We start from the raw sequence: 14,936 nt of genomic DNA, 5'->3' as shown, positions 1-14,936 counted from the left end.
TTCGTCCCGAAAATTTGTGTCATGTCGTGATGGCTGCCTGAAAAAGGAAAAAAAATTCAATTTGTCACATCATCCCCCTAAAGAAATTTCGTCCCGAAATTTAATTCATACCTCCGGTGTTTTCTTATGGTTTGCCGGCTTTCGCGATTTTCGGTGCTTGGTTAACCCTTTGAAAAGGTGGGGATATTTTTTCATCATTTGATCCTCGCGTTCCCACGTGAACTCTGGTCCATGTCTCGAGTTCCAACGAACTTTAACGATGGGAATCTTTCTGTGTTTGAGTGTTTTGGTTTCCCAATCCATGATTTCGACTGGTTATTCGATAAAGTGTAACTGTGCATCAACTTGCATTTCGCCCAAAGGAACTGCTAGTGTTTCGTCAGAAAGGCATTTCTTCAAGTTGGATACACGAAAAACATTATGTACACCACTGAACTCTGCTGGTAAATCCAATCGGTACGCTACCGGACCAATACGTTCGGTTATTCGGAATGGGCCAACGTATCATGGATTGAGCTTGTTTCGCTTCCCAATACGAACTACACCCTTCCAAGGTGAGATTTTCAGTAAAACCTTGTCATCCACTTGGAATTCCAGAGGTTTCCGGCACTTGCCGGCGTAGCTCTTTTGGCGATCCCGTGCTGCTACCATGCTATTTCAGATTTGGACAATATTTCTGAAGTTTCAAGTACTAACTCTGGGCCAGTGATTTGGCTATCACCCACTTCTGTCCAGCAAAGAGGTGATCGACACCTTCGTCCATACAATGCTTCAAACGGCACTACTTTAATGCTGGCGTTGTAACTGTTATTATACAAAAACTCTACCAGAGGCAAGTGGGGTTCCCAACTCTTTCCGAAATCCAATACGCATGCACGAACATGTCTTCCAAATTTTGAATGGTGCGTTCACTTTGCCCATCCGTTTGAGGATGGTATGTTGTGCTCATATCGAGGTGGGTGCCTAGTGAACTTTGTAGTGACTTCCAAAAGTACGAAGTGAAACGGGGGTCTCGATCTGATATGATTGAGACAGGCACTCCGTGTCTAGCCACTACTTCTTTCATGTAGATGCGAGCCAGTCTTTCCATCTTATCCGATTCCTTGATCACTAGAAAATGTGCAGACTTAGTCAACCGGTCAACGATCACCCAGATGGTATGGCATCCCATCGGTGTTTTGGGTAATCCCGTGATGAAGTCCATGGAAATGTGTTCCCTTTTCCACGTTGGGATCTCCGGTTACTGTAACAGACCAGATGGTTTCTGATATTCCACCTTGACCCTTGCATAGGTTAAACATTTGCTCACGTAGGTGGCAATGTCAGCTTTCATGTTTGGCCACCAGTAAAGTACCTTCAGATCATGGTACATTTTGTCTGAGCCAGGGTGAACGGAATATCTGGATTTGTGTGCCTCGTCCATCACCAGATTTCACAAGTCTCCGTAACGAGGGACCCAAATCCGGTTTTCGAAATATCGGACCCTGTCTAATTTGGTTTCAAGTTGTTTATCCATGCCCCGCATGGATTCGGATGGAAGGTTTTCGTCTTTCAAAGTTTCGAGTTGAGCATCACGAATCTGATCAGGTAAGTTGGCATGAATCGTGAGTTGTACAGCTCGCACTCGTCTCGGCTTAGGGGTTTCCTTTCCGATGAGAGCGTCGGCCACTACATTGGCCTTGCCCGGGTGGTATTTGATGGCACAATCAAAATCTTTATGTTGCTCGACCCATCGACGTTGTCGCATGTTCAACTCCTTTTGATCGTATATATGTTGGAGACTCTTGTGGTCGGTGTAAATGGTAAACTTGGTACCGTACAAGTAATGTCTCCATATCTTAAGGGCAAACACTACAGCTCCGAGTTCCAAGTCATGGGTCGTATAGTTCTTCTTTTGCACCCGTAGTTGTCGAGAGGCATAGGCTATAACCTTCTCAAGTTGCATTAGCACGCAACCAAGACCCTGTATTGATGCATCACAATGTACTGTAAAAATTTATGTTCCCTCGGGTAGGGCTAGGATGGGCGCGCTACAAAGTTTTAGAGGGTGTGAACCAATCTGGCTCTAATACCAATCTGTCACACCCTCAAATGCAATAATTGACACATTTAATTTAAACCCAAATTAAATGCAATGAGGAATTCGTTAACTGGAATGACATAGTTCATGTGATCTTTGAGTTTGAATTAACGGAGTTCGGGTTAACGGAGTTAACCTGAAATTGACGAGTGTCACACTGTTCCTCTCATCTGATTACAAACAAACCATATAGGTATTCTGATTCATCATAATACACAACCACCCTAAATCGATTTGTTAAGTAGCGTTCCTCAATTGCTATTCAATTCTAAAGTATGTATTATGTGTTACAAAAACCTAGATTGCGTCTCCAGCAAGGTCCACGACGATTCTATTCTCAAATCCGACCAACTACTGGTACATATCTCTATCAATTTTCGTTCGAATTTGATTGTGAACCATCAATCTGCTTGGTGATTATTGTCGGGAATTATGGGTTTACTCAATTTGAATTAGGGATTTTATGATAGTGATATGAGAATTTGTCATTCATTGTGAATCAGAAGAGAAATTAAAGCTTAAACGGGTCTACAAGTAACAAACTTATCAATATTAGTTTTATAATGTTATGGTTGATTTTTGAAGGCTTTTGTTGCTCACAAGTTTTTCAATGGTGAGAAACAAAATAATATTTAGCGTATTCTGCTTGTGGGGTGGTTATAAGTCAGGGTTTCAGGGTGGATTATGGATTTGTGGGTTAGAACAAGTCGGGTCAGACGGGTTATGAGTCTCTTATCACCATAAGTTTCAGTTTTAATTTTTGTTTTTTTCAATTTACAAATTTAAGTTTGTGTGGAGTTTTTTTCAAATAATCTAACAGTAAAAATGTCAAAAAAAAAGAAAGTCATACATGGTATATATAGTGTTCAGATTTTTAAGGTTTATCTTTTTATACATTATTTCAACTTAGTGAGCTATTAGATAGTATATAGTTGACAAGCTCAAATGTGAATAACGTTAAATTTCTTAAGTTGCCTTAAAATATGAGAGTTCAACAAATGGTTGGATATAAGTTTACTTCTTTTTTTAAAAAAAAAAACAGTGAAATTCCTCGGTATGATACTAAACACTACAATATGCGCGGGTCAGGCAGTTGGGTTGCATGTTTGGTCCAAAGTTATGTTTCAGTTGAAACATGTTGGGCTGGTTTGGCAAGAAACACTTTTAGTGTAACTTTTTGAATATAATGATTGAAAAAGCAATTTAAGGTATTTACCTATTTGACCCATTACATAGAGATTGATTTATAAATAATCGGTCGCACTTTCTACTTCTACCTTTCAGAGATATTACTAAAATAACGGTTGTCGGGCACTCCTAACTTTGTCTCTACTTTATAGATTTGATTTATCGGCCTCAAAAAATGTAACGATTTGATGATATACCAGAAGCATGTTGTTGCTGAATAGTTCCCAAAGTGGATCATGTGTTTTATTTTATCTTTTTTTATAATTTCAACTTTCATCAATTATCAATCATACCCAGTGGAATCCCACAAACAGCAAAACTATAAGTAGGGTCTGGAAATACTGGAATGTATGCACATCGTACCTCTAACCAATGGGATAGAGAGGTGCCTTCTAGAGGACCCTCAGCTCTAAAAAAACATATGTATCATGAGGGAATATAAAAGGAAATCCAGGTTCAACAGTATTATAATTAATAATAGCATGTAGTAAAAATAGTAATACTAATACATAAATAGATAAAAATACATAATATATGTGTTACCAAAAATAAGGCACAGAGAAGCCCCTAATGTATTCCTTTCTCCCTAAAAATCCTTAACTTTAATTCTACGTCTACAACAACTCATATCTTCAACCATGTCCTCTGAGAGGTTTAGGTCTAGTAAAATAATGTATAATCCTCTCATCCCAAGTCAATTTAGGTCGGCTCTGCCCCTCCTTCCCTCTATAGTAATATTTTCTACAGATCTAACAGGATTTGTTGTTTGTCTTCTCTTCACATGTCCAAACCATCTCATTCTCCACTCTCTTATCTTGTTGGATATGTTAGCTACCCCTAATCTCTCCCGAAACACACCGTTTCTTATTCGATCTAACCTTGTTTGCCCACACATCCAGCATACCATTCTCATCTCTTCTAACTACATCTTCCGCACTTGTGCCTTTTTGATGGCCCAACAATCTGTTCCGTATAACATTGCAGGTCTAATTGCGACCCTTAAAAATTTCCCTTTAGTTTAGTTGGGAATCTCTTGTCGCACAATATACATGTGACTGCTCTCCATCTACACCATCCTACCTGAACTCAATGGGCCACATCATTGTCTAATTCCCTATCACTCTAAACAAATGATCCTAGATACTTGAGCTTCGTGACCTGCGGAACCACTTACCCTTCTATGGTGATCTAGATGTCCTCGTTGTCATTTACCCCACCAAAATCACAGTGGAGGTACTCCGTCTTAGAGCGACAAATCCTTAAACCTTCTGTCTCTAAGGTTGTTCGTCACTCCTCTAGCCTCATGTTTAGATCTTGTTTTTTCTCAGCAACTAACGCAATATCGTCTGCGAACATCATGCACCACGGGAGTGTCTCCTGAATCGACTTTGACAACTCATCCAAGGCTACTGCAAAAAGAAATGGACTCAGCGCTGACCTCTGGTGAAGGCCTACCTCCACGGGGAAGAAAGTAGTAACCCCCACGGGCACACGGACACTTGTAGCACACGTGGTATACATGTCCATAATTATCTCTATATATTTCCTTGGGACCCCTCTACCCTCCAGGCACTCCCAAAGCACTTGGTGTCACACCGTTGTACGCATTTTCAAGGTCAATAAACACTATATGAAGGTCGCGCTTCTTCTCCCTATATTTTTCCATCAATCTTCGTTTAATGTGTATTGCCTCTGTGGTGGAACGCCCCAGCATGAAGCCAAATTGGTTCACCGTAACCTGAGTTTCTCGTCTAAGTCTAACCTCAATCACTCTTTGCCATAGCTTCATAATATGGCTTAGTAGTTTGATTCCTCGTTAGTTACCACAATATTGGGCATCTCCGTTGTTCTTATAGATAGGGACTACGACGCTGCTCCTTCACTGGTCTGGCATCTTACTAGTTTTTAGGATAATATTGAAAAAAGTTGTTAACCACATGACTCCTTCTTCTCCCAGACACTTCCACACCTCGATGGGTATGTTGTCTAGGCCAACCGCCTTAGCCCTTCCCATCCTCCTAAGTGCAGCCTGCACCTCTTCTCGTGCGATCCGTTGGTAGTAGCAGTTATTCAGTTGTTGTCGTTGAAAGGTTGTGTTGTCATATTCTTCTTGGTAAGCTCTCCCATTGTTAAAAATGTTGTGGAAGTAGGCTTGCCATCTTAGCTTGATGTCGTTCTCCTTAACCAGTACATGCCCATTTATATCCTTTATAATTTCAACTTTATGAACACTAATGCTGTAAACCCATATTTTGTTGTGTTAGTTTAGTTGTAATATTACATGCATGCATCAATGAGGCAAGTTTTTATTATTGAAATTAATTAGGCATACAAATGACCTACGAACACGAATTATGACAGTCTGTATTAGATCTTTTAACTTAAACCGAACACTAACACATAATTCTAATTATGTGTTCATTTTGTTCGCCAAAAAAACGAGTATGTTTATGTGTGTTCGTTTCAAACCTAAACGAACAGTAAACATATGACTAATGCCTAAATTTGCAGATGCTGATTGAAGTTTACTTGCTTGGAGCTGCTCAAAGGAGTGATGTGTTTGCCAATATCCTTATCTGGAAGTTGTAGATCATCATTCATATCTTTTTTATAAATCTTATATAGTGAAAGGAAACTAATTGGTGTTTTTGTTGATATTAGCAGAGAAACATGTGCACCAGACCAAATTAAAGACGCATGATATTGTCTTTTATCCATTTTAACTTTACCACAACAATTACAAGCTTTTTTTTACTTATTACAATTTTGAAGATTAAAAGAAAGTTTTTTTTTCTACTTTTTCGTCTAAAAAGTTAATGAACAAACTGAAACATGAACAGGTTCATTTCCTTAACGGGCGAATACGAAATTTCTTTCAATTATGTGTTCGTGAACCGTTCATTTTTCCGATAAAATTTTAACGAGCGTACATTGACAACGCTTCATTCGTTCAATTCAGTAAGGCTGTGTTCGTTCATTTATGTTCATGAACATCCGATAATGTGTTTGTTAAAGTGTGTTATTTGCAGAATTTAGGAAGTAACTAAAAGTCAAAGTGGACCGATTTTATTGGAAGGAAAGAAATGAACCAACTTTATTAAATCTAAACAGAACTCCATTAAAAAATAAAAAATATCATTAGAAAAAATAAATAACAAAAACCTAACAAATGTTTCCATGAGTTTGAGCCCATACAACAATTTAATATCATTAGCAAAAATAAATAACAAAATTATTAAAAACAAAAACCAAACAAACGTTTCCATGAGTTTGAGCCCATAGAACAATTTAACATGAACTATAACGGCTCCATTAGTTAAATTATTAAAGAAACTGTCAAACGGTATGTGAACTGTTCATTGAACGTTTGGTTTGTTTTCATACCTATTCGAGAGCCCTTTTATTTTCATTTCAGTTTTTTTTAGTATGGTTTAGTACCAATCAGTGATAAATTTTTTGGCTTTTGTTGATAGCAAAACCGATTTGGAAAATCGGTTTTCAAAAAACATTAAGTCACACCATTGTTATTTTATTAGGTATTTTTATTACTGTTCGATTATTTTGGTTACAAATTGTGTTTTGGGTTCGGGTATTGTGAAAAGAATATTAATCATGAAGGTGTTTTTTTAATCTTGAAACCGCATATTGGAACCCAATCTCGAGCTCAAACTCCTAACGGTTCTTCAAATAGAATTAAACAACGTTTAAAAGAAGTTAACAATGCATTAAGAACTTCAAAGGAGCTACTCTAAATCATCCACCGCAGTATATCGCCCTACATACGGAGCTCGAACGGCCTCGTCTTCAAGTCACCCGCATTATCAAAGACCAAAGCATTGACCATTCATAAGTCAACTAAATTATTTGCTGAAGATAAAGCATTATGAAAAACCAAAGAAAGAAAAGAGCTTGAAACCGCCATTGAGTCGATTGCTGGTGAGATGGAACTCGATAAAAGCTTGGGTTAGAAATAGCCGAAACATGCAAAAGCTTTTTGTGGTGAATTGACAATGGCTTTAAACTACTATAAATTTTGTAATGAACCCACATATGTCCACAAAAAAACAACAAATATTAAACATGTTAAATGTTTTACGTGCTTATAGAGGTAGGGTACTAAAAAGACCCAAATACCCTTAAGTAACACCCGCGGGTCAACCTAAAACATGTCACAAGTCACCCGCGGGACATAAGAACCATCCGCATAGATCATCAGAGGAAGAAACACCCTCGTGGCATATGCGGAAGCATCCTGGCACCCTCAAGAGTCATCCGCAAGAAGGAATATCCTTCCGCGTAAATGACAACGAGGTAATACCCCGAGACAGCTGTCAATAACCAATTACCTTCTAGAAGATTTGCCAAGATGCTTTCTTGGGCATTACGTGATCCTTCGGCCAATCAGCCAGTGACACCTGGCATGGTTGTTATAACCGTGCACATGGCCAATATTGCTCCGTTAACCAATGATAAAGAAACACGTGTCCAGGTTGTTATACATGCACATGCAACGTATAGCCTGAACCTATCATATGAAGGCACGTGTCCATACGGTTATGAGACCATCTTCTAAAGGGACAGCTGGCCCAATCACTTCCCCACAACCTTCGGCTATAAATACCCTCTCAATCATCATGAGGTATTCATTCACTCTCACGGTAATCTCTCAATTTACTTAAGTACTTTGCTCTCGTCAGAACTGTACTTATTCTCACGCCAAAAGGTGGTTACGGGAAGACCCCCCCTCTTGTCCTTCCCGTAACGAGCTCACAGTGTTTGTTTTGCAGGTTCACGTCATTGGACTTTGGGAAATTGTGTTCATATCGTATTCACAGTTAACCATATCCTACCTTGTTGACTTATCGGATCTAGGACCCATTAGTGGGGAGTAGATCTGTGCTTCTTCATTGGCGCCATCCGTGATCTTTATTAGAACAGCAAAAAAAAATTTCCGTCCTCTTTACGATATGAATCAATTACCTAAAGGGCCGACGGAGAATCAATCGCAAACTCCACGAGATCTCAATATTGAATCATGTGAAGGACCAACATCCATTTTTTGCTAGAATCACAAACTCTGCTCCACGAACTGATGCCGTGAACCCTGAAGGTTTTACCTTAGGTGGTTCAGCGGCTCGGGGACATTTCACTCCATTAGTAGATACTACTCCGGTAGATGCTGGGAATGTTGCTACACCAGCTACTGACCTGGGGCATGTCAAAGCCTCAGGAGGTTCTAGCTTGAAGAAAATAGAACGAGTTACAAGAGAAATCCACCGGACTCAGTCGGAGTTAGGTTTGGAAGAAGATTATGGTGATTCTAACCCAAAAAGAGCTCATCGTCATAGCTTCAGAACCGAAGGAGTTTTGTCTCCGGGCGAATGGCTTCGTGTTCAACAAGACAGTTTGAAAGCAGAATATGAACGTCGGGTCCGGAATGAGTGTTTGCATGGCCGTACCCTGACGTACGATGAGCCTCCCATGAGATCTCTCTCTTCCCCGATAAGGGGAAGCCACATCCAATACAGTCAACCACCGGAACATAATGCAGGGGAGATTCGGAGGTTACGTCCTCGTCCTCGCATAGATATGCGGGTACCATCTTATGAGGATGAATTGGTCGGATATGACTCAACTTATCATTCGGAAGGTAGTTATTACAGCGGAGATAGTCGCCTCCCTTCGTACGGAGGGACTAGCTACCCGCGACCTGTTGTCCGACATGCGGAGTATCACAATAATGCTGAGTATGATTTTTCCAAACCATATTGCCCAGAATCTTTTGCAGAAAAATCAAAATTTATTTCAAGCATTGCGACAGCTCCATTCCCGATTAACGCAAAGATTCCAACATCTGTTGTAGCATATAATGGAATGACCGACCCTAGTGATCATCTGTTAAGATTTGAAGCAGTTGGAGGAGTCAGTGGTTGGACTCTTCCATATTGGTGCCACATGTTTGCACTAAAATTCACCGGTGCGGCACGGGAGTGGTTTGAGAAACTACCATGCGGACAGATTAAAAGCTGGAAAGATTTCGTAGAAAAAATTTCTCAACACTTCATCCAGCAAAGAAAACATACGCGTGATCCTTCAAAAATACTGGATGTCGAAAGGCGAAATAATGAATCCATTGAGTACTTCATTACTCGTTTTAATAACGAGAGCCTTAACATCGGAGGGGTTAGTGAAGACATGCTAAGAGGAGCATTCCGTAAATACGTCCATAGTGATGCCTTGATTCGCACGCTAACTGGAAAAGACGGAATGCCCGAGTCTTGGGACGAAATCATGACGGAAGCTAAGTTGTACGCAAGAACCGAAAAACATTGGGGTTCGGCAGCCAGAAACAGTTGCCAAGAGTCGAATTCCAGACCCCAAGACCAAACAGACAAGCCAAAGGGCCAATATGGACAAGACTTCAGCCAAGTGTAGAAATGTCCAAACCATTCGATGCAAGATCGTTGATTGGCAACAAAAACAAGCGCAACTTTCCAACACGATCTTCTAACAGCAGCTGGACTCATTTATCAAAATCTCCTTTAGAAATCCTCACAACGGAAAATTTGACTTTCCGCAAGCCTCAACCGTTACCGAGGAAATCATTCCTCGACAACAAGAAACATTGCACGTATCACAATGATATAGGGCACAACACAAACGAGTGTGTGGCCCTAAGAATTGAAATAGAAGCAGCAGTAAAGAATGGGAAGTTAGATCATTTGGTCAAAAGTGTAAGACCAGGGGTTGGTAAACCTCCCGCAAAGGATAAACAGGGCCCGGCCAAAAAGCAAATAAAGGATCCCAACGTCCACATGATTCAAGGCGGCCACCAGATCAAGGGTAAGAGGAAAGAATTCGCGGACAAAGAATGGAAAAACGATCCCGTCATTTTTCCACGTGTCAAAGGAGGACCATGCAACAAGAACCCTCTAATAATTACTGCCCAATTCGGACACTATCGGTCGCAGTATGTGTTCTTTGATACTGGCAGTACATCCGATATTATGTACGAACACTGCTTTGAATAGCTTGAGAAAGATGATAAAGAACGATTACGACCTATCCATGCACCCGTTTCTGGGTTTGGTGGGGAAATAATGCACCCACGTGGTGTCGTTACATTCCCAGTCACACTTAGTGATGGGGTTCATTCAAGAACTGAGGAGGTCGAATTTTTGGTTTTACCGGCAACATCTAAACATGATATTATTCTCGGACGAGAGGCAATTAGAGACTTCAATGCCCATCTGTCCACAGCTCACGGAGCAGTAGGGGTCCCAACCCGCACTGGAGTAGCAATAATTCATGTTAACCGACACAGCTTCACAACTGAAAGTTCAAGGCCAAGCAAAGTTTCAAAGCGGAATCAACAGACTGAACCAGAGAAATGGGTTCTTACCAAGAAATTTCCCGATCAAACTGTAGTAATTGGTCCGGCTATCCATGAAATCGTCCGAACCTTTTTAAAGAAATTATTGACCAAGAACATTGACATTTTCGCATGGCAGACCGCGGACATGACTGGTGTCCCGCGGAGCATTTCGGAACACAAGTTAAAGGTAAATCCGTTGATCACCCCAATTGTGCAAAAGAAACGAAAGATGGGCCCGAAAAAAACGAAGGTCATGAATGAGCAAGTGCAAGATCTTTTTCACGTTGGGATTATACGAGAAATTAAGTACCAAACGTGGGGGCAAACCCAGTGATCGTTCCGAAAAACAACGGAACATGGAGAATGTGCATAGATTATAAAGATCTAAACAAAGCATGTCCGAAAGATTGTTATCCACTTCCAGAGATCGACTTAAAGGTAGATGTTGTGGCCCCTTTCAAATTCAAGTGCTTCCTCGATGCTTACAAAGGGTATCACCAGATTCATATGGCAGCTGGTGATGAGGACAAGACAGCGTTCCGCACTGACCAAGGAATATTCTGTTACAGAATGATGCCTTTCAGGTTAAAGAATACGGGTGCCACATACCAACGATTGATGGATCAGGCCTTCAAGAGTCAGATAAGTAGAAATCTCGAAGTTTATATGGATGATTTAGTGATAAAAAGCATCGAAGAAGACCAAATGTTAAGAGACATAGAGGAAACTTTTGAAACTTTAAGAAGCATCAATATGAAGCTGAATCCAGCAAAGTGTTCCTTTGGGATGGAGGAAGGAAAGTTCCTCGGGTTAATCGTTACAGGCACGGGTTTTAAGGCTAATCCGGACAAGATACAAGCAGTGGCCCGCATGCCATCTCCCACGTCCCTCAAAGAGGTTCAAACACTTAACGGGAGATTGGTAGCGTTAAACAGGTTTCTGGCAAACCATGCTGCTAAATCTTACCCATTTATTTCAACATTGAGGAACTGCCTCAAAAAGGCACAATTCAGATGGACTCCGGAAGCCGAACAAGCATTCCAGGAAGTCAAGAAGTGTTTAACAAAACTACCCACGCTAACTGCTCCTCACGCGGGTGAACCATTAACACTGTATTTGTCGGCGTCCGACATTGCCGTGGGGGTTGTCCTATTGACGGATAGGAAAAATGTTCAAACTCCAATCTATTACGTTAGTAGAACACTATCGGACCCGGAAACAAGATATTCGATGTTGAAAAAGTCGGTTTTGGCATTGGTTTATGCCGCCAGATGGCTTCATAGATATTTCCAAGATCACCCTATAAATGTAATAACCGGATACAAACTCAAGAACATGTTGAGTAAACCCGAGTTGTCTGGGCGACTCGCAAAGTGGGCAATCGAATTGGGCGAACATTCGATAGAATATAAACCAAAACCGGCAATTAAAGGACAAGTACTGACGGACTTTGTCATGGAAGTCCCGCAAGAAAAACAACAAGAATGTTTAATTGAACAAAAACCCCAAGCACCTCAGGAACAAGAGCAAGTTTGGTCATTGTTCAAGGACGGAGCTTCAAGCAGCGAATGGGCAGGTGCAGGTTTAAGGCTAGTTAACCCTGAGGGGCACGAGTTCACATACGCCATCAAATTGGACTTCAAAAGTACCAACAATGAGGCGGAATATGAAGCCTTCCTGGCAGGTCTGCGGATAGCTAAAAAGCTTGGGGTGAAACATTTGGAAGCACGGGTGGATTCTATGCTAATTGCGGGACAAATAAACGGAACATATGAAGCCAAAAATGATGTCATGGCTTCTTATTTGTCACAAGCAAGGGTCTTGATACGCCAATTTTCTTCTTTAAATGTGGTTCACATTAATAGGAGTGAGAACAAATCGGCGGACGCTCTTAGCAAGCTAGCTTCAACGAATTTTGAGCATTTTGCCAAAAATATTCGTGTTGAAGTTCTAGATCATCCATCCGTTCCACAAAATCAAGTCCTGGTAATTCAAACTGGCGTTGAATCATGGATGACGCCCATCAAAGCGTACTTATCTTCTGGAGCACTTCCAACAAGAAAGGCTGAGGCTCGGAAGATTAAGCACAAAGCCCTGAATTACCAGTTTACTGACGGTATCTTATACCGGAGATCATTTCTTGGTCCGTTATTACGTTGTGTAGACACAGAAGATGCAAATTACTTAATCCGAGAAATTCACGAAGGCATTTGCGGGTTACACGTGGGACCAAGAATGACAGTTGCAAAGATTATGAACGCAGGGTATTATTGGCCCGTCATGCACTTAGACGCTGTGCAAGAAATCAGAAAGTGTGATTCATCCAGCGTCATGCCCCAACATCCTGCGTCCAAAGAACGAACTGATTCCGGTAACATCTGTCTGGCCGTTCCAAAAATGGGCTATTGATATTATGGGACCTTTCCCAGAAGCCCCAGGACGAGTCAAGTTCCTGATAGTGGCCATTGATTACTCCACCAAGTGGGTGGAAGCCAAACCAGTGGCATCAATCACGGCTTCAAGCGTGAAAAAATTCCTTTGGGAATTCATCATTTGCCGGTTTGGTCTCCCGCAGGAATTGGTAAGTGACAATGGGACCCAATTTGCTGATAGCGGATTGCAAGGATGGTTGAAAGAACTTCAATTCATTCAAACCTTTACATCCGTAGCTCATCCGCAAGCAAATGGTCAGGTCGAAAGGACCAACCGAACTATCAAGGAGGGGATCAAAGCAACGCTAGGAACGAAACGAACGAGTTGGGTGGACGAACTGCCTCATGTACTCTCGGCCTTCCGCACCCAAAAGAACTCCAGTAATTTGGAGACACCTTTTAGCCTAACTTATGGTACTGAAGCTATGATCCCCGCAGAGATTGGAATTCCATCCGCAAGGGTTCTGCTAATTGATGATAATGATCGCGAACTTAGGATGAATCTCGATTTACTTGAGGAAATAAGAGAATTAGCATCTATCCGCGAGCACAATGACAAGCGACAGCTTCAGAAGTATTACAACTCCCGGTTCCAGACATGTGAATTCAATGCGGGAGACTTTGTCTTCTGAACTAACGAGGCCTCCGGTCAGGAGCCTCCGGGAAAGTTAGCCCCAACTTGGGAGGGACCTTATAAAATCAAACAAGTACTATCCAAAGGTGCCTACAAGTTGGAGAAGTTGGATGGCACAGAAATCCCTCGAACTTGGAACGCAGCACAGTTAAAGAAATTCTATATGTAGCAATTTTATTTGATTTTTTATTTTCGGCCTGCGCGCCCACATAGACTAGCAAGTTATGCAGTTTCTTTTATTGTAAGAAGGCTTATGCCCAATGTATGAAGAATGTCCAGTTAATTCCATGTTATTTTGATAAGTTTTAATCTTTTATTGACAAAAATGAAGTTCCGGACAGACACTTATATTATGGTACATATGACAAAGTGCACCGGAAGAAAACAAGACTTCTTATTAATGGTCAAATGAGATTACAAACAAAAGAAATATTTACAACAAAGACATATGTATTTACGGGGTGACATCCTCATCTTCCGCGGTATTATCAGCCTCCTCTTCTTCCTCCTCATCAAGGTCCAATAGCTCCTTCAATTGTTCTATGGCATCCTCTTTATCTGCGAGCTCTGATATGTGACCGGAGAGAGAAAACTTCAGAGTATCAAAATCCTTGGTTTTTTTCAAGAAGGATAGCAGCAGTGGCCTTCGGAAAAAACTTATATCCCTCTTCAAAGCCCGTCTGTCAGCCTGCTTGCTCGGAAGCACGGAGGAGCACCGCAACGCAATTCCCAAGGTCGTCGCTATTCCGAACGTCAGTAATAACCTATTAAGTCAAACAAACATGTGTGAGTACATACACATCCGAATTAATTAAGTTAACACAAAGACTTGATACCTTGGGAATCGTTGTCGATAGAAGCCATTTCCTGTCCGCCTGAGCCCGTAAAAGATCCATCTTATGACCAGCACACTCCAAGGCTTGGTCTCGATTCTTGGCATTCAGGTCGGACAATTGCTTGTCCTTGGACGCCGAGTCAGCCTGAAGGGTCCTTATCAGCTCAGCTTGTTCATCCAGTTGTTTCTGAAAAGCAACCTTAGCTTCCTCCAGGGCTCGATGACTATCTTGGGCGTCAGTTAACGCCTTAAGAGCTTCTTTCTTAGCGTTTAACAAGTTGCGCTCAGTCTCTTCTAGCTCGTCGTTCATGGCCAACCAATCACGACGTATCTCCTGATTGGTGGAAACAGTGTTCGCCATGTGATAAGAGTTGGAATCTAGAAGTTCCTGA

The 14,936-nt window shown here is 41.3% G+C and overlaps 1 protein-coding gene across 1 annotated transcript; it reads left to right on the top strand.

Moving 5' to 3' along the window:
- The first annotated feature begins 11,429 nt into the window (after positions 1 to 11,429).
- LOC143575267 (uncharacterized) lies at positions 11,430 to 13,052 on the top strand. Its single transcript, XM_077059684.1, has 2 exons — positions 11,430 to 12,327; positions 12,457 to 13,052. Exons 1-2 carry the CDS (start codon positions 11,430 to 11,432, stop codon positions 13,050 to 13,052), a joined length of 1,494 nt encoding a protein of 497 aa, XP_076915799.1.
- The last annotated feature ends 1,884 nt before the right edge of the window (positions 13,053 to 14,936 follow it).

This window comes from Bidens hawaiensis, unplaced genomic scaffold (assembly GCF_021521415.1).
Source record: "Bidens hawaiensis isolate Kalapana, Puna unplaced genomic scaffold, B.hawaiensis_p1.1 tig00027329_1, whole genome shotgun sequence".
NCBI lineage: Eukaryota > Viridiplantae > Streptophyta > Magnoliopsida > Asterales > Asteraceae > Bidens > Bidens hawaiensis.
Note: the sequence above shows the minus strand (reverse complement) of the source record. Positions and strands in the feature narration are given on the sequence as shown.

Bases quoted from the DNA above. Each gene is read 5' to 3' on its own strand.
- LOC143575267 (XM_077059684.1), top strand. From the start codon at position 11,430: ATGGAGGAAGGAAAGTTCCTCGGGTTAATCGTTACAGGCACGGGTTTT. The intron at 12,328-12,456 runs GTCTGCGGATAG...ATTTGTCACAAG, and splicing joins ATATGAAGCCTTCCTGGCAG to CAAGGGTCTTGATACGCCAA.